This window comes from Gossypium hirsutum, chromosome A03 (genome assembly GCF_007990345.1).
Source record: "Gossypium hirsutum isolate 1008001.06 chromosome A03, Gossypium_hirsutum_v2.1, whole genome shotgun sequence".
Taxonomy (NCBI): Eukaryota; Viridiplantae; Streptophyta; class Magnoliopsida; order Malvales; family Malvaceae; genus Gossypium; species Gossypium hirsutum.
In genome coordinates this window covers 73,348,763-73,369,047 of record NC_053426.1, presented here as the reverse complement: position 1 = coordinate 73,369,047, position 20,285 = coordinate 73,348,763, and the positions used below count along the sequence as shown (strand labels likewise).

General features: G+C 32.2%; 1 protein-coding gene across 1 annotated transcript; it reads left to right on the top strand.

Annotated features, from left to right (window-relative positions):
* Window positions 1-7,031: 7,031 nt before the first annotated feature.
* LOC107887622 (MACPF domain-containing protein At1g14780) lies at window positions 7,032-13,111 on the top strand. Its single transcript, XM_016811868.2, has 8 exons — window positions 7,032-7,420; window positions 7,497-7,738; window positions 10,963-11,155; window positions 11,284-11,358; window positions 11,498-11,681; window positions 11,785-11,954; window positions 12,093-12,157; window positions 12,250-13,111. The coding sequence occupies exons 1-8, from the start codon at window positions 7,184-7,186 to the stop codon at window positions 12,872-12,874; spliced, it is 1,791 nt and encodes a 596-aa protein (XP_016667357.2). The 5' UTR covers window positions 7,032-7,183; the 3' UTR covers window positions 12,875-13,111.
* Window positions 13,112-20,285: the final 7,174 nt, after the last annotated feature.

Below are 20,285 nucleotides of genomic sequence, written 5' to 3'. Positions count from 1 at the left end.
GATTTCAATAGAAATTTATTTTTAGGATCTAATTGTGAAAAAAATAAGAATTAGGATTTGGTGCTAAAATTCTGAATATCAAAGGTTATATAATAGTTTAGAGTGATGAAATAAAGTTTTAATTGAGAAAAATTAGTTCAATTGATAGGTTAATTGATTAGGGACTAAAGTGAAAAAACTGTAAAATCTGGGGTAAATGTGTAAATTTAGAAAATTGAAGAGAATAAATTGCGAAGTGAATTAGAATTAAATTAAATGCTAATGAATGGAAAATTTTATATTATAGACGAACAACTCAAAGAAAGTTGTGGAAAAGAGAAAATAGTTTATTAGTCCCTAAACTTTTTACAACTTCCACAAATCACCCCAGGTAAGTTCATATGGTTGAATTCTCCTGATTATTTGTTAATTTATGAATGATATACTATGTTTATTGTTAAATTATGATTATTATAAAAATATGAAAATTTGGATCAAAAGTTCAAATTAATAGAACACAGGAATTGAGTACTATCATTTATTGAGAAGTGATGAACTGACGAATAAGATCATGGTTGGACCATGGAAAAGTGTTAAATGTAAGACCATAGCTGGACTATTGCATTTCAGTGAAAAGACCATAATTGAGTTATGGCATTTTGAACGTAAGACCATGGTTGAACCATGGCAGTATATGTGAATAAGTGTAAGACCATAGCTAGGCTATGGCATCCTAAAGGCAAAACCATAATTGGATTATGGCACAATGAGTGAAAGATCATGGCAAGGCCATGGTATTATATGTGTAAGACCATAGTTGGACTATGGCATCAAGAAAACGATGTACCCATATCCGTAAGACGTTCTCTAATTTGACAAGTATTGGTAAGTGTTATATAATTTTATTGTGAAAGAATCTATGAAATATTTGATATTGAGCTCAATTATGAGTATTCATCAAATTGAAGTTGTGAATAGCAGGAAATGTTAATGAAATGTTCTATTTAATGTTTACTTATAAATGGTTTGATAAGATTTATCTTTAAAGCTTATGAACTCACTAAATTTCTATAAGCTTACTCTTGTGTGTCTAAATGTTCCTTGTAGATTAACGTGAGTTTGGAGGATCGGATCAACACATCGAATCACACTATCTAGATTTCTCCAGTAGATTTTTGTAATACAACCTATGGTTTATATGGCATGTATAGGATTAGTTTAGAAAATAGTGAAACTTGACATATGGTTGTGAATGATTCATATGTTTATGTTTGTATGCAAAAACATAGTAGTAGTTTTAGTATTTAATGAATGGAGTTATTATGGTAAGTGTATGCAAGGGAGTTTTGTGATGGCTTAATAAGTTTAAAATATGATTTTTGGCTTGTATTGGTTGATTGGTTGAATTATATTGGTATATGAAAGAGTTGTATGCAGGTTGATTGTAAAAAAAAAAGTGAGAAAAGTGGCTTTAAAATGGCCTATTTTCATCCACAGGGGTAGAGACACGAGCGTATGTCTCAGCTGTGTGTGACACACGGCCATACACATGGTGTGTAGTCTAGCCGTGTGTCCCCTACAACTTAAAATTTAGAAATAGAATGCCTAGAATTGAGCACACGGGTAGAGACACGAGAGTGTGTCTCAGCCGTGTGTGCTACACGGCCTAGGACACGGGCGTGTGCCTTGGCCATGTAAAAACTTCACCTTAATGTTTTGCAAGTCAGAGAGTTACACCGGCTGGGGACACGGCTGTGCGAACTATTTCATATACCACACGGCTTAGGACATGGGTGTGTCATTCGACCGTGTGAGCCACACGGCCTACCCACACGGGCGTGTAACCTCTGTATATGAGAACAATTGTAAAATTTCATGCAAAATTTTCTGAGTTCCCAATTTAATCCCGATTCGTTTCTAATCCTTAAATTGGGCCTTGAGGGCCGATTCAAGGGATGATATGATAAATTTTGGAAAATGAATAGTAAATGACATGATTTATTTATGATTGCTCTATAAACTCCAGTAATGCTTTGTAACCTTGTTCCGGCGACGGATATGGGTTAGGGGTGTTACAGGAAGTCTCAAAATACTAGCACACATAATGAACATATTTCTAATCCTTTGTTTGATTTCCTTTAACATGAGTTAAATGGGAAAAATGAAGGAACTTGCAAAAGAAAGGAAAAGGCCCCATTGAGAGCGATTTGAACATAACCACTCATGTTGTTGCAAAAACGAATGCCTACTAAGTTTCTGTTAGAGCCTTATGTTGGAAAAAAATTTGGTTCGAAAATGGTTTTCTTGCACAACATAAAAATAAAAAATTGAAAAACCAAGCTGGTTTATGATATTTATAGCAATAATTTTTTTCCCGAAATAATATATATGCTTTGAGCGAGACGAATCCTAGACGTTTCTAACATTTAACTGAACGACCTTTTCTGCTATTCTCATACCACAAACTCCTTCGTGTGTGGCCTCGAACAATTTTGATTCAAACACAAAACCATAAATAATTTTCTTGACTTTCAGTAGGAAAGTAAATCTCTATAGAAATCAATAGAATTGTTATTCTCAAAAAATATAATTTATACTTAGAAATAAATTCTCACTATTTCTGGGTAGAATAATAATATCTTAAACTTGTGTGTAACTTGTATATTTTAGCCCTACGGTGCCATCTAATTATATGGAGAGGAAGTGGTGCCTAGTTGAATTAGTAGAATACCAATAATACTTATTTAATAATAATAATAAAACAAATCCCCTAGTTGAACCAGGAGAGAGGGGAAACTAATAAGCTGTGTTTCCCCTTATATGTATAATGATAGGGATTCAGGCCTCTCATTTATTGGATGCAATTATATGTGCTTCCTATACTTTTAAGTTAACGTTTTATAATTTAATCCAACCCAATATATGTTTTTCTATTTCCCAAATAAATATTATTTTAAATGAATTAAAATTTCAAACTAAATAATTTTCTCAATCCAATTCTAATTTCGTTAAAATCATGACAACTTTACTATAAAAGAATCTATGAGAAAATATATTTAATTTCTACATTCAACGAATTCAAAATGACCAATTAATTTAATTCCATTTTTGAATTTCAATTAATTAAATAATAATTCGGAAAACTTAAATGAATTCTCAGTTATTTCCATTGTAACATCCCGAGATAGGGTTTGGAAGCTTAGACTTTGCAAGCAGAGGGCTCGCCAGTGGTACAGCGAATTAGTGTCCGCTAGAAGACTTTTAGTAGAGTTCGCCAGTAAGATCGGCGAGTAGTGTATGCCTAAGGATGTGGTAAGGAGTATTCGGCATTTGATTTGGCGAGCTGGGGTTCGCCAGTTGACTTAGTGAATTAGGGTTCGCTAGTATAAGTTGAGTTACACTTAAATTAGGAAGTTGACTTGTTTTCCAATTAGGACACTATCAAAGCATGTAACCTTTTCCTAAGACAAGTAGGGTATACTAAGAGTATTAAGCACTTAGTGTCTATAAATTAAGCCCTTCTCATAGAGAGTTCTCTCATCGATTATTCTTTTTGTCAAGCCTTTGTTCTGAACCAAAATTCTCAGAAATCAAGGTAAGCCTTTATTTTGTTAGGGCTAATTATCTAGAAAACTAGGTTCGCTCGTATGTTGAATATTGTGTGATTTGTTAAGTAATTTGTGCATGTTTATTTATGTTCTGAACCAGCTGGACCATCTACCAGCAAGGACAAAGAAAAGCAAAACTTATTTAAATTCTCAACTAATCGGTGAGTGTTCTGAGATTACTATTTATGTACGAACCATTGCGTTTTTAAGAACTTACGGATTTAAAAAAAAAAAAACAAACTAGAAAACTTTTCTGTAAACTCTATTTTTAAAATATGTGATTATGTTTTTAAAAATATGTTTTATATGTGGTTCTACGCGAGCTTATGTTTCAATAAATTTGAAGATAAATTTTAAAAACTTGATTTTACAAACAGTGTTTTTTCGAGTTTTCTATGCGAGCTTTTTATGTGAATCCTGTGTTGGATATATTGGCATGGGAAAGGATTGATGATTAATAAATACGTATTAAAATTTGGAAGCAGCCTTTGTAGTTCCTTGCAATAATATTGATCTCTCCAATTATTTGTCTTGGTTGGATAGGCACATTTTTCGTCGTCAAAACAACATATAAAACTACTTCACAATTTTCGGAATGTCTTTTAATTTTTTTTTCTTATTTGAGGGTGCTACAGACGAACAATCATTTTTTAAACAAAGATTTTTTATCTAACCGTTGTTGGTTTTGTTTTTTTCATCAAAAAGTTGATAATTTATTTATTTATTTATTTTTACATAAGTTCGTTAACTAAAGACCGTTGAACATCAGTTAGCTTTAAGAATATTTATCCCGAGAGTTTTTTTTTTCATTCTTTTCATACATAGCACAAATTTGATATTTAAAAAATGAGATATTTTAAATTGGAGCTTAATTTAATTATTCATACAATTATATATAATTTATTCTACGAGATAATTCTAAAAAAAGTAAATTATAAAAATAATTATTTTTGTTTGTTTCAGATTACATTTTAATTATTTATATTTGATACGTTTTAGTCACTTACGTTATCGTTTTGTTACGAAGTGTCACTCTACCGTTAAGCTTCGTTACCTCCCTAACGACGGTCCTACGTGGCAGTCCAAATAGGTTTTAAATGCCAACTTAGATGTCCTACGTGACAATCCAAATTAAATTTATTTAAATTAAAACCTATTTTCATCTCAGCAACTGGACATTCAAGTTGGTATTTAAAATCCATTTGGACTATCATGTAGGATTGCCGTTAGGGAGGTAATGGAGTTTAACAATAGAGTGACTACTTCATAACAAAACGATAATATAAATGACTAAAGCATAATATTTTAAACATAAATGACTAAAATATAATATGAGGTAAACAAAAGTAACTATTTTTATAATTGATCCTTTTTAAAACTCTCTTACTTCCCGTAGAATACGGTCTTTTTTCTATTGTAAGAAATACATCTTTTCTTATAATTGTAGAATAAAATACATTTAAAAAAATATATAGTGTCAGCTCATATAAAAATATAATTTAATTTATAAATGTCAGTCAACTTATTCGAATATGACTTAACTCATGACTAAATTTTTGAGGGATTAAAACCATTAAAAAAACTATATTAAAGATGTATTAAAAAGGGTATAAGTATAGGCGGGGAGTAAATAGGTTAAACATGGAAAAAGAAAAATCGGTTGTGTGTACGCAACATGTTGGAGTCTATGGTTTTCTTCATAATAGTTGAAGTTGAATCTTTAGCATCGCCCTCTCCATTGGGTTAATATTTTATGACACAGTAAGCGTCAATCAGGCTTAGCTCGTGTGAAAGGATATATACACAAGCAACGCTATAGTATATATATTAAAAATCTTTTTTATATAAAAAAGTCTAACACTGTCCCCCTATCCCTGTACTCTTTGGATTTTTGTAATTCAGTCCTTTTACTTTTAATTATAAGAAATTAGTCCCTCAACTTGTCTGGTTTAATAAACAACATTTTTGAATATATGTTATTAATTTAATTTTAAATTTTAAATTGGATATTTGAATATTAAAATGCCACATATTAAAATTTAACAAAAGTTCTTTAACGATATTAACAATTGAACATTGATTTTTTTTAACAATTTCATTATAAGTCTTATCATATATATATATATATACATAATGCTTAGAATTACCTATAACTCCTCCCCAACCCATAAATATGAGGATAATACGCTTTAGTGCACTCGAACTCACGTCCTCTTGCATTAAAAACAATGCTCATGTCAATCTGGTTAAGACTCAATCAACCAATTGAACATTGATTTTTAAATCAAGCAAGTAGAGGGATTAATTTTTTGATACAAAAAGTAGAGGGACTAACCTACGAGGCACTGACATTTTCTGCAAAGCCTGAGGCCTTGGATCATGAGGGTTAATTCTGAGCTCCACCTAAGAAGACTATGTGTGGGATAGTTAGTTAAGTTATTTGGTTCAATGCTTATAATTATTGATTCTTTCTAGAATTATTGATATAACTTTTAAAAGTGTCACTGTTACAATTACAATACATTCACAAGTATAATACAAATATCAGAATAGATATATATTTGATTGTCTATGATATAGAATCAAACTAGTACAAAACACAATAAGCCAAGAATTGAGTAAAATCCATATATGACATAAGGACGCAATGGGACAAATACCTAGACATAGCAATTGCAACTTGAACCTGGATACTCAAAGACTTAGGGCTTCCACCTTAACCTCATTGGCAACTCTTAATATAGTTATTTAGTTATAACTTCAAAAAGGCATAATGATAAATTTAGCCTTCAACATTTACATCTTTTATCAATTTGACCCTTATTCTTCTTCTTTTTTTAACTAAATTTAGTCATTAACCTTTCAAAAAGATTAAAATTACTTATTTTTAAACAAAAATGATGACTAAAACATCAATTTTTTAACGATGTTAGCATGGCAACCTACATGGTGATCCACACATACTTCATGTTGATATGCCACTATTTATCTTATATGCCACACCAACAAATAATTTAAAATTTATAAAAGTATTCAAAAAATAAAATAAAAAATTTTAAAATTATAATTTTTTTAAAAAATATCATGAAATATACATGGATTGCCATGTTTACAAATTTAACGTTTTCATTAATATGTCCATTAAAAAAGCAGCAATTCAATTGCTTTTGAAAGTTGATTGTTTCTGAAAAGGTGATGATAAAGTTCAACTTTTTTGAAAAGGATGAGGTTCAAAATTCAAAGAATAAAGGGCCAAGTTGATAAAAGGTGTAAATGTTAAGGGCTAATATCGTTACTATGGCAAAAATAAGACTAAATTTCAAAAGTACAGGGATCGGGGCATAATAAAACCGGAAAAGAAAAAAAATTCAAGTCAAAGTTGGAACTAAAAACCAAGAAATGGAATGAAAAGGAAACTTCGTAGAGTTTATTTGATTACAGTTTGGAGCATTTTAGAGCGTTCCCACCCGAAGTATATTATGCCCAGTCTCAACTCAACATTCTCTAAATAAGAGCCAGGAATATTTCTACGGCCTTCGATATTATTCATTTCTAGCCTCTTCTATAGCTTATTAGCAAAGGAAATAATTAAGGAGATGAATAATGGAATAGTGGAGAAGGCTATTAGCAGCCTGGGAAGAGGCTTCGATTTAACATCGGATTTTCGACTCAAGTACTGCAAAGGCAGAGAAAGGTTGATTCTACTCAATGAAACCGAGAAAAAAGAGATCACCATACCTGGTTTTGGAGCTTTCAAAGATGTTTCCATTGATATCAAATGCGACAAAGGCGATCGCACTCGTTATCAGTCTGATATGCTTGATTTCAATCAGGTATGTAAATTTCTTTGGTTGTTTTCATTTATTATTTAGATTTACATATATAATATTATGATGATTGTGGATGTAGATGGCGGAGTTTTTCAACCAGAAATGCAGTCTAGGGGGAAAAATCCCATCCGGGGAATTCAATTCAATGTTCGGATTCCAAAGCGGGCTGTGGGCGAAAGATGCAGCCAAAACCAAATGCTTAGGACTTGATGGATATTTCATAGTGTTGTTCAATCTCCATATCGATCGATCTCCTCTCGTGCTTTCTGATCAAGTTCTTAATGATGTTCCTTCTGCTTGGGATCCTCCTGCACTGGCAAGGTAACTATCTAGATACTGCTCTTTTTTCTCCTCAATTTCTGGTATTAATAATGTTTTTTTAATTATGCATAATACTTGTTGGTTTTTTTTTATAAATTTTAAAATTATACATGAATTTTAGTCAAACATGCAATATTACACATATATAAAATTTTGATTTGATTCAATTTTCACAAATTACTAAAACAATTATCAATATAATACCATTTTAAGTTTACATATTGCATACACAAATGATTATATTTATCTAATATAAAAAGAAAGTGATACATTTATTTCTTTAAATCTGTAATTGAATCAAAATAAAATTTTCATATATTCATTTGAACTAAAATTAAAATTTCATGTGTGCGATTGCACTAAATCAAAATTCATGTATTCAATTGCATATGAAATCTAAGTTATGTGTAGTTTTGAGATTTTTTTTTCTAAGTTATTGAAAATGAAAATAAAAATATTGGTTTTTAATCTACCCGATTATGTCGGGTCAAAAAAAATATCATGATATATAATTAATCTTTTTAAGAAAATTATATTTTTTAAGATAATGGAAATTATTAGAAAAGGAGATGTAGTATTTTTAAAGATATAGATTTCAAGAGAATGGAATTTTTTAGAGAGTGAACGATTTTTTTTATAAAAAGAAATATATAAATGAAAATTAAGTAATATAATTATCCATTTATTTGATTGATTTTTTTTAAAGAATATGATTTTTTTTTATAAATTCAAATTGAGTTGATATCATGACTTGCAAACTTATTAAGTCCAAATTTATTTAAAAAATATATTAGTTTGTTAGGTTTAAAAATTTCAATAGATGATAAATTTTAAGTAAAGAATTACATAGTGTAATAATAATAATAATAATAATAATAATAATGTTTTAAGAGTGTGCAAAAGGACAAAAAAGATAAAAAAAAAAGCATGTGAATTAATTAAGACTGTTTAAACAGTTTTAGATAGACTTCATGAGATTTACTATTGCAAATGACGTTATAGGATTAGATTTCAAACTTTTATTATTTATTCTTTAAAGAAAAAAAAAAGCTGAAAATGTCGTTTCATTTTGTAAATATTTCTTAAGCGGACTTCTATATTCAATTTCCAGCCACATTTATTGATTTGGTCTTTAAAGTTAAAGTGAGAAGTTTTGACTTTATGAAAATTATAGTAACATAAATTATTAACCATTTAATAGTAAATTGCAGAGTAACATTCTAATGACAAAGTTAATTGGACAGTTATGAGAAACTAACTGAATCTTAAGTAAAATGATAAACGGATTGTGTTTAAATATTTAATTAATATTTATTAGGGATTTTATTTTGGAATAATCTCTACCTTTATAAGAAAAAAAAAACATGTTGTCTCTGATTGTCCTTTCTAATTATAATTTTATTTACTTTTAATTTTGGTTTTGTAATGTTAAGGGATGTTAATTAGTGCTTTTTATTTCATTTAATGAATAAAGAATTTCAAACTAAAATTTTGAAAATGCTGGACTTGTTATTAAATTGGACTAATGAATTTTCTTTTAAATTTCTAATTCTTTATCTTTCTTTAAAATAAATTACAGAATATCAAAAGAATTGGTAATTTTATATTTTATAATTAAAATTTTATATTATAATATTACACAATTCTATAATGAAAAGTGGCATGATAGATTTGTCACATGTTTCTTTTTTATTAATTTATTTTGGTTTGCATTTTCTTATTTATTTAAGTTTTCATTTTAGTTGATTGAGATTTAATTTAATTAATATTATTATTTTTATAATAATAATAAAAATATTAATTTAAATATATTTAAACGCGTTTTACTTTAAATTTAAAAGTTTTAGAGAATTATATATAAAAGTAGGTAATATAAAAAAAATCTAAACCTTTAATATTTTTAACCCAAAAACCATTGTAAAAATAATTTAGTCATTGAGAAAGAAAGTAGTTAATTTCTTTTCTGCTCATACAAAAATGTCAAGGAAAAAGTTGACTTCTATAACTAAGTAATCGGGGGTCTTTGTCAAGATCTTGTCATTCATAAATCATGTTAATGGGAAGTGAAAGTAAAAATTTAATAATATTAGCAAAGAAAAAGAAAGTAGATAAAAATTTTAGGTAAAAATTATGTCGACAATTGCAAGTAATCCTTAGAAATAGATGTTAGGTTATCAATTGGCCATGATGTCAACGGTTTTTAATTAAATAATAATAAAATGCAATTATTAAATTGTCAAAGTTTGTTGTTTAAATGATGGATGTGTTCGCCCCCCAAAAAAAGAAAAAAAAAAAGAAAAGAAAGATCAATTTACATTTATCATTGGATGTTAAATTAATATCTTTTTCATAAATTCAACACCCTTCCCAACTTCTCTACTACTCTTCAAAAAAAATAAAATAAATGTAAGCATTTGTCAGTCACTCAGTTGATTTATACTTTTTCCCACATTTATATTAAAATATAAAAATCAATTATTAAAATTTTAAGTGTAAAAATGATATAAATTTTAAATATATTTTTTGTATTTATTAAATATATAAGATTTATGTTGTAGTTTCATGTCCATCCAAAATCCAAAGTTCAACTCCATTAAAAGATCATGCTCAAGAATCCACTTAAATACAAGAAACTCAGAGACTATGCTAGGTCTCAAAGTCAAAAGTCTACATGTTATTCCTCCATAATTATATGTTAGAATTTTCTGGAGAGCATATATATTTTGGGATTTATTGTTTTATGAATATGCTAATGTTGATTCAACTAGTTATTGGTATGATGACACTTAATGTTGCTTAAAGTTTTATTTACATCAAGTCGTAGATTCAAGTTTTGGATAATCCTACTTTCAAATTTTAATGAAAAAATTGTTAATTTTTAGAAATTCTAATTTTGTTTTACTTTGAAACGTAATTATGAAAATCTTATTAATAAAGAAGAATTTTCAAAAATATTCCTTTTTTTATTCAACTTACAAATGTTAGGAATCAAATTAAAATCTAAGTCTATTGATATGCATACCATCTCATTATCTGGTTACTGTGGGATGAAAGAAAATTTTCCTTTTCCCAATTTGGTTCTTGAAATGAAGGTTGAATTGTGAAGAAATATTTGTCCACTGATTAAAATACATTGAATTTATACATTAAATAGTTTGGGAGAAGAGTGTGAACTGCTTTGCTTGATGTGATTTTTTTTTTTGGGGGGGGGGAATAATTGGCAGATTCATAGAGAAATACGGGACGCACGTGATAGTGGGATTAAGCATTGGTGGCCAAGATGTAGTCCTGGTCAGGCAAGACAAATCGTCAAATTTGCAACCTTCACAGCTCAAGAAACATCTAGATGACCTTGGTGACCAATTATTTACAGGCACTTGCTCTTTTAACCCCAACATCAAGGACCAAAGGCTAAAGGTGCCTCATCCTTGTTGCGTTTTTTCTCCCTACAAATTATTTATATCATATAATTTTATTGTGTTTTTGTTTTGAATACTTGAACAATATTAATTTCTCTCCGAATTTAATTTATTTATGCTGTACAGGTACCACAAGCTTTCAATATCTTTGATCAACTACCTCTTGCATTCAGTAGCTACCCCTCCGTCAGTACCAAAGATGTAGGTTTAACCATACATTAATTTCAATTTTCCTTTTATATGTTTGGTAATTTAATTACATTAAGGAGAACTGATATTAATATTGTTAACTTTGGTTATAATGCTGGAAAAGACTAATCTAAGGGAAGAGCTTTTGCAGGGAATCTCTGTTATATGTTCCAAAAGGGGAGGTGACCCAGAAGCTAATAGCCATTGTGAGTGGCTTCCCACAGTTGCTGGAAGGCCTGATGCCATTCACTTTAACTTCATTCCCATCACTTCTCTGCTTAAAGCTGTCCCTGGCAAAGGTTTCTTATCCCATGCCATCAACTTATACCTTCGTTGTAAGTTTCCATTCTCATATTCAAATATACCTCAAACACTCGCAGTTTAAGAAAAAAAAAAAAAACGGAATGACATTTTCAATTTTTTATAATGTAACTGCAGACAAGCCTCCTATAGCTGACCTACAGTACTTTCTTGACTTCCAATCACACAAGATTTGGGCTCCCATTCACAATGACCTTCCATTGGGTCCTTCCCCCAAAAGAGCTTCTTCATCACCAGCCCTTCATTTCAATTTAATGGGTCCAAAGCTTTATGTGAACACTTCTCAGGTACATTATATATATTAAAACCTCTGCATACATTCATATACGGAATACAAAACTGAACTAGACTGAAGTACCGAATCGATGGAATTGAAAATCAGTAATCTATTTGATTCAATAAACTGAACTGGTGTCTATCATCAGGTCATAGTAGGGATGAGGCCAATCACTGGAATGCGTTTGTATCTTGAGGGCTTCAAATGCGATAGGTATCTCTGAATAACTATGAAATTTACAGTGATCAAATAACCTTTTTTTCAACTATAAAATTCTGAATTTTTTTTTTCTTTTCGTTTCTCAGGCTAGCAATTCACCTTCAATATCTATGTAACCTACCAAAAACATTCGAAAACAAGATGGACGACATGCAATACTGGCAAGCATCGGAAGATAGAGACGATCCTGTACGGTTCTTCGAAGCCATTCATCGCAAAAAGTTTTCCCATGTATGCACTGCCCCAGTCAAATACAACCCGGAATGGACCACCGCCGCTGGAAAAGACGCCGTTTTCATCGTCACCGGCGCACAGTTGAACGTAAAGAAACACGACTCCAAGAGTGTTCTCCATCTCAGACTGTTGTTTTCCAAGGTGTCTGGCTTTTTCATAGTGCAGTCAAGTTGGGCGCAAGCCGACTCAGGGTTTTCACAAAGGTCGGGTTTACTTTCAGCGATAAGCCAATCCCTAACGGGCAACGCTTTGAAAGAAAAGGAGGAGGTGGCGGTTGTGGTGGATTCCGCAGTGTACCCAACAGGGCCACCGGTGCCGGTTCAAACACCAAAGCTATTGAAGTTCGTAGAAACGTCGCAATTATGTAAAGGGCCTCAAGATAGTCCAGGATATTGGCTGGTTACAGGTGCCAGGTTACTAGCGGAGAAAGGGAAGATAAGTTTGCTTGTAAAGTTTTCTTTGTTAAATATATGTTAGCTAACATATGATCCTTTGGGGATTAATTTAAATCTCTTAGAGAATTTTTTTTTTTTTCAATTTTGATTTCTTTATCTTGCCTCGGGAGGAGAAGGGGGGGGGGGTTTCACATGAAAATGTATGGAAAATTGTAAATGTGGCCGTGTTTAAAGCACTTACTAAGCATACTTCGATTTTGATGTGCAAATACTTACTTGAATTAATTAATTGTTTATGACAATGTTTTACAATATCTAATTGATACTTCCCTCTTCTTATATATATATATGGGTATAAAATAGGATTAAATATAAAATTGGTACTTGAATTTGTACACTTCTCCTAGATTGATACTTATGACTTTTTTTGTCTTAAATTGATACTCGAACTTTTTTTTTCCGTCAACTAAATCGATACTTGAGCCTAATGCTGCTAAGTTTGAGTTTAGGACAAATGGCGGAATAAGATTGTAACACGTGACATAAATGATGTCATAATATAATTTTTTTCAAAAAAACTTTCATTTTTCTTTTTGACTTTTATCCCTGATTTTTTTTTAAAATTTTGTATCGTCTCTTCTTTTTCTTCTCATTCCTCTTCTTATAGCCCTAGTTTCTACCATCATGAGTTACCGCCATCCATGGCTTTCTCCGACTTATCCGACTATCAAAACACTTCTCTCTTCCTCATCTTCTCAAAATCTTGCCTTGTATTTCTAAGAAAATATCTTAAAAGCCAAAAAAAAATCAAAGCTTAATCCTTGAGCTTTTGAAAATCCTAAAACTACTGACGAAAGGCTAAGAAGGCTTCGGGTGAGGTTGAGAGCGAGTTGAGGAGCCAAAGGAAGCAGTAGCAGCGACACTACCAAGGCAACAACAGAGAATTAGTGCCCCTGTTGTTCATTAAATCCATAGGATTTTTAGGGTTTTCCAAATTCTTTTATTTTATTTATTTTTTCGAGTTCTTGCTTTCTTTCTAGGTTGTAAATTTTTCATTTAATCACACTTTTACACATTTTATAACTTTTTTACAAATTGGTCCTTTTGACATTTTCATCAAAAATCACTTAGCAAAAGTTGTTTATCATAACCAAACACACATTTTCTACCATTAGACATCAAAATACACACATATCTAACATGGGTCAAACCCTAGACCTTAATAATTTCTCAAATTAATGGTAGAAATAGATAAATCGAGTGATAACGACTTCAAAAATGTAAAGAGCATTAAAAACGAGGCAATAACGGACTTACAATCGAGCTTGAAAAGATGAAAAAACCTTAGCTATGGTTCCCCTTTAAAATTTTTGGCCAAGGGTTGAAGATGAGCAAAAATTGGCTCTTAATTTGATTATTAATTCTTTTATTAACTAAATGACTAAAATGCATTTTCTTAAAACACTAAAATTCTCTTACCTCATGTCTATTTATGTCCAACTTAAAGTAAAATGGTCTAATTACCATCTAAGGACCTTCAATTTAAAATCTCATAACAATTAGACACCTCTAGCATGTAGAACTCAACTTTTACACTTTTTACAATTTAGTCCTTTTTGCTAAATTGAGTGCTCAAAAGTCAAAATTGAGTGCTCAAACGGCCGTATGTCTCCTGTAGGTTCAAGACATGTAAGTTAGGCTATTATACGGCTTAGCATACGGCTTGCCACACGAGCGTGTGAGATCATTTCAAAGGGTACACGGCCTGACACACGAGCGTATAGCTTGGCCGTGTGACCTAAGTCAGTGAATTACACGGGTATGAACACAGGCTGGGACACGACCATGTATCCCTATTTCGAATGTCCACACGGCTTGAGACATAGGCGTGTCTGGCCACATGGTAGTGTGACCCCTACAGTCCAAATTTTTCAAATTTTTCCTAAAATTTTCAAATGTTTCTGATTTAGTCTTGAATTGTTTCTATAGTATTTTTAGGGCCTCGAGAGCTCGATTAAGGGACATTATGGATGTGTTTGAATGAAATTTGATTATGTTTGTATTAATGTATGATTTGAATGGTTTAATATTTTGTTTGTCTGGTAATGTTCCATAACCCTATTCCAACGACATACGATTTAGGGGTGTTACAGAAGTATTTAAGGTGTAACATCTAGACTTAGTGAAATCTTGATTCTGGGTGTATAGGTCAAAAGAAATTTGGTTGGCACGATCCTACTCCCCTAATTAATGTTTTGGAGCGTTAGTATGGCGCATAGGCAATAATGGAAATTTAAAGCAATGAATATGCTCCGTAAAGTATGTGTACATGTAGAATGAGGAATTGGAAAAATATGTCAAGGGTTCATGAGTGGTAGAGGATGTCGCCAAGGTTACATCACGCCTAGTTAATTTAGTCAATATGTAGATTATACACTAACGAGATAGTTAGAAATGAACGATCGATCAAATAAAAAATATGAAAAGATTTTGGACTCTTATACACATTTCCTTACAACTGTAAGCCATCAATGAGGGAAAGTTTGAAAGTTGAGTGACACGTGTCAAGTTTCACGAAAAAAGCTTCTAAAGGAAGGAAAGTTATCATCTCCTCTCTATTTAAAAAGAGCACGATTGCTACCTTGATATAGTTGTTGATCAGGGGATTGTAAGACTGAAGATCGGAGTTCAAGTATAGAGTTGTTCATTCACCTGTGGTAAGTGTTCTAGACTCACATGAGTTTTTCCTGCTAAAGTGAGCTTGCTTAAGTGTAAATAAAAAGGTGTAGAATGACCTTCAAGAGTCTACATGTAGATGTGCGAACTTGGAGGCCAAGCTGCTATTGAGGTTGACAAGTGAGTCTCTAGACTAACTCTTACATTTATGTTTGTACTCTAGATATTTCTGTGCTAAGTGACTATAGCATGAAATTGAATCTAATAAGTAAAGAAGTGTATGTATATAAAATATGTTTGAAAGCATGGTTGTGTCTATCATAAGTAAGTCACTGCGTAAAGGGTCTATGCATGAAGTTTAAAGGGATATGTTACATGTCAAGAAGCACGAATCTATTTTTCATGAAGAAGTCTAAAAGGAATAAGTCTATCAAGTATGAGTTTGCATAAAGTGTCTGTGTATGTCTCCGAAGTCGTCTAAAGGGTCCGTCGGGACTAGAAACACGAATCTCTAGTATAAGTTCATGACTGGGCCATGCCATCATATGGAATATGGAAAGTACTGTTGGGTAAGTACAAGAGATTAAGGGCAAACCTCACAACGGTGAGTTTAGGCAAATCCTTATTATCAGAAACACTAATTGATTGTACTTAGGTACATTTAGTTGCATTTTAGGACATTTCATCCATATTTTCATCATTTCATTAGGAGCTTGGATTGTGTTTAAATTGTAACGCCCCGTACCGGAGACCGTTGCCGGAGTCGAACATGAGGTATTTACGGACTTATTTCATTTACTTACACAGTTCATTTTTAAATTTCCAGACATGCTGATTAACTGCATCACAGTCACTTTAAAAATCATATCTCGAGTTCCGAAGCTCGAAAACCGATTCCGTAAATTTTTCCTGAAACTAGACTCATATATCTATCTAAAAAAAATTTTTCTAGAATTTTTGGTTGGGCCAATTAGTACAGTTTATTAGTTAAAGTCTCCCCTGTTTCAGGGTTCGACTACTCTGACCTTCATGCATTACGACTTAGATATCTCCTTGTACAGGGCTTCAATACTTATGCCGTTTGTTTCTAATGAAACTATACTCGAAGAGGAATTGTACATGTAGGGCATGACTTCTAATTATCTTTGGTTAATTTATAATGAATTTCCAAAGTCAGATCAGGGGATCCAGAAATCGCTCTGTCCCTATTTCACGAAAACTTAAACATCTCTTAAATTACGACTTATATGATAGTTTCGTTTCTTCCATATGAAAATAGACTCATCAAGGTTCGATTACATAATTTATTCACTATTTAATTCCATTCCTACTATTTTTAGTGATTTTTCAATTTCACATTACTGCTGCTATCGGCATCTATTTTTAAGGTAGACTTTACCTATTCCATAATTTCCATGATTCAACTAGCCCTTTAACATACATACTATGATCGTGATTAACCATTCCAATGGCTAATCATTGCCAAGCATTTCCACACCTCCCAATAACCATATATATACAAAATGATTATAACGCTATGCTCAAAATATATAAGCCATTTTCGCATGGCTATCCAAATATATACAATACCAAAGTACTTGACTAACAACAAAAGGGCAGCCCTATACATGCCATTATCAGAGTTCAACTAAAAGAGTACCAAAAGGGCTTTGATAGTGTGGGCGACTTCGACTTTGACACTCCCGAGTCCGATAGCTGACGAACCAAAATCTATAAAATAGAGAATCAAAGAAACGGAATAAGCATTTAATGCTTAGTAAGTTTTGAGCAATGAAATTAGGCACAACTGAAGTATAGCATTCATATGACTAAACGGATAATGTCATATACACATATTCTCAAAATCATACCTACTTCACATTTCCAACCCTTATATTCATACATAAGGGATCAACTTAACCAAAGGCCGGAAGCTTATTAATCGACTGAGCGAATACTATTTAAAAGGAATCAACTATTCCAATGCATATACGAAACATACCTCATCGTTGGGATTTTACGAGCGTATTAATTGAAATTATTACAGCAAGATCGCTCATTCCCAAACCAAGTACCTTCGGGATTTAGCCGGATATAGCTACTCGCTCAACTGCCTTCGGGACTTAGCCCGGATATAGTAACTCGCACAAATGCCTTCAGGACTTAGCCCGGATATAGTAACTCGCACAAATGCCTTCGGGACTTAGCCCGGTTATCATCCGAATATTCATGCACATATATCAATAAATCATATCACATCTATATTTCATTTTCATCACTAGAACTCAAACACAAGACACTTATCAATCATTCCCATTTTCGGCTCAATAGCCACATACAAAGAGCATAAATTGATTTGCTTTATGACATGATCTCTGTGCACATTCGGCTACCCGTCATAGGTATAAACTAATTATCTCGACATATAATTCAAGTAAAATCATTATATCACTGTTTATTTGTTATGCTTATACGTCATAACTTAATCAAATCATAAACTAAGTTCCATTACTCAAAGACTTACCTCGGATGTTGTCGAACGATTTTGACGGCTATTCGATCACTTTTTTCTTCCTCTTATCCAACTTTGATCCTCTAGGCTCTTGAGCTAAATCAAACAATTTACTTCCCAAATCAAACATAGTCATACGACATCCATATACATTTTATACTAGCCGAAATGTACCATCAAGATATACTTTACTCAAATAATTTACTTTGGCCGAAAATGTATAATGTTTTGTAGCTTAATAAATTTAACATACACCATGTATTTATAATATTTTTGCAGCCAACTATCCATAGTCATGCACACACAATCAAAAATAAATACCCAAAATTTTCATATCCTTATGCCCTAAGCCGAATACACTTGTCATGATCACCTACATTTTTTTTCAAGTACAACATTCTCATATTCGGCATTAGTATCAAGCATAATAGCCAATTCTTCCCACTTTGAATCTATGCATCCATTTAATCATAGTTTGTTCAAGCACTCATACAACACGACACATCCATATGACTAAAAATTCTAAGTTTAAACACAATACAACATTTTAGCACCATGGCCGAATACTTCATGAAGTTGTTAAGACCCATCCTTTTCAAATTCTCACACATACTCACATTCAATCCTTTTTATTAAGCACTCAAATTTAATCATCTTCATGCCTCATCACCATAACATCAAAGACCAACCAAGAAGACAACACCCATGGCCGAGTATCATCTCCATCACATAGCAAAGATTTAAACCATGGGCTAGGTAGAACTCAAGCTAACAACTAAAATATGCATGAATCTCATGGAACAACATCAAACATACCTTAACCTAGTTACAAGCATGGCCGAACCTCTTCAACCTTTCTTCCTTTCTTTCATTTGATTTTTCGGTCAAGAAGAACAAAATGAGAACTTTTTTTCTTTTATCACCCCCCAATTTCCATTATTTTATTACTAACCCTTTTTATTTTATTATTTCTAACATAAAGCATTAACACAACATGTTTATAATAGGTTTTAACCCATAGCATGGCCAGCCACTAGTTCAAATTTTGGGTAATTTGACATGCAAACCCATCATCTTTATAACATGCATTAATAGGTCACTTACATTTGCCTAGCACATTTCTAAATTTTCTCACATAAGTCCTATTAACTAAATTCACATGCAATCGACTAAATCGAAGCTTAAAACTTTCACACATTCATATTCACATATTCTAGACAATAAATATCACATTCAAATACTTCGGTGACTCGGTTTAGCGGTCCCGAAACCACTTCCCGACTAAGGTCAATTTAGGGCTGTCACAACTCTCCCCCACTTTAAGAAATTTTCGTCCCCGAAAATCTTACCTGTAAGTAGGTTTGGGTATCGTTCTTTCATAGAGTTCTCGGGTTCCCAAGTAGCTTCTTCCATCCCGTGTTTGAGCCATAACACTTTTACTAAAGGAACCTTTTTGTTTCGTAACTCTTTCACTTCACGAGCTAGGATACGAATCGGTTCTTCTTCATAACTCATATCGGATTGAATTTCAACCTCTGATGGATTAATTATGTGCGATGGATCAGATCTATAACGTCGAAGCATCGAAACATGAAAGACGTCGTGAATATTTTCAAGTTCAGAGGGTAAAATCAATCTATACGCAACTGGACCGACTCGTTCGGATATTTCATATGGCCCGATGAACCTCGGACTCAATTTGACCTTACGCCCAAATCTGAGTATCTTTTTCCAAGGTGAAACTTTAAAAAACACTTTATCTCCCACCTGATACTCAATGTCTTTTCGTTTCAAATCCGCATACGACTTCTGACGATCCGATGCTGCCTTCAGACTTTCACGAATTATTTTTACTTTCCGCTCAGCATCTCTAATCAAATCAACTTCGAAAATTTTACTTTCACCGAGCTTGGTCCAAAACAATGGTGTACGGCATTTACGACTGTACAAAGCCTCGTAAGGTGCCATCTTAATACTTGATTGAAAACTATTGTTGTAAGCGAATTCAATCAAAGGTAAATACCGTTCCCATGAACCACTAAACTCAAGGATGCAACATCTCAACATATCCTCGAGTATCTGAATTATCCGCTCGGATTGACCATCGGTTTGGGGATGAAAAGCGGTGCTAAAATGCAACTTGGTACCCAAAGCTTCTTGCAATTTCTTCCAAAATCGCGAGGTGAATCTCGGATCTCTATCCGACACAATAGAAATGGGTACCCCGTGTAATCTCACAATCTGAGAAACATACAATTCAGCTAGTTTATCCAATGAATAATCCGTACGTACGAGAATAAAATGA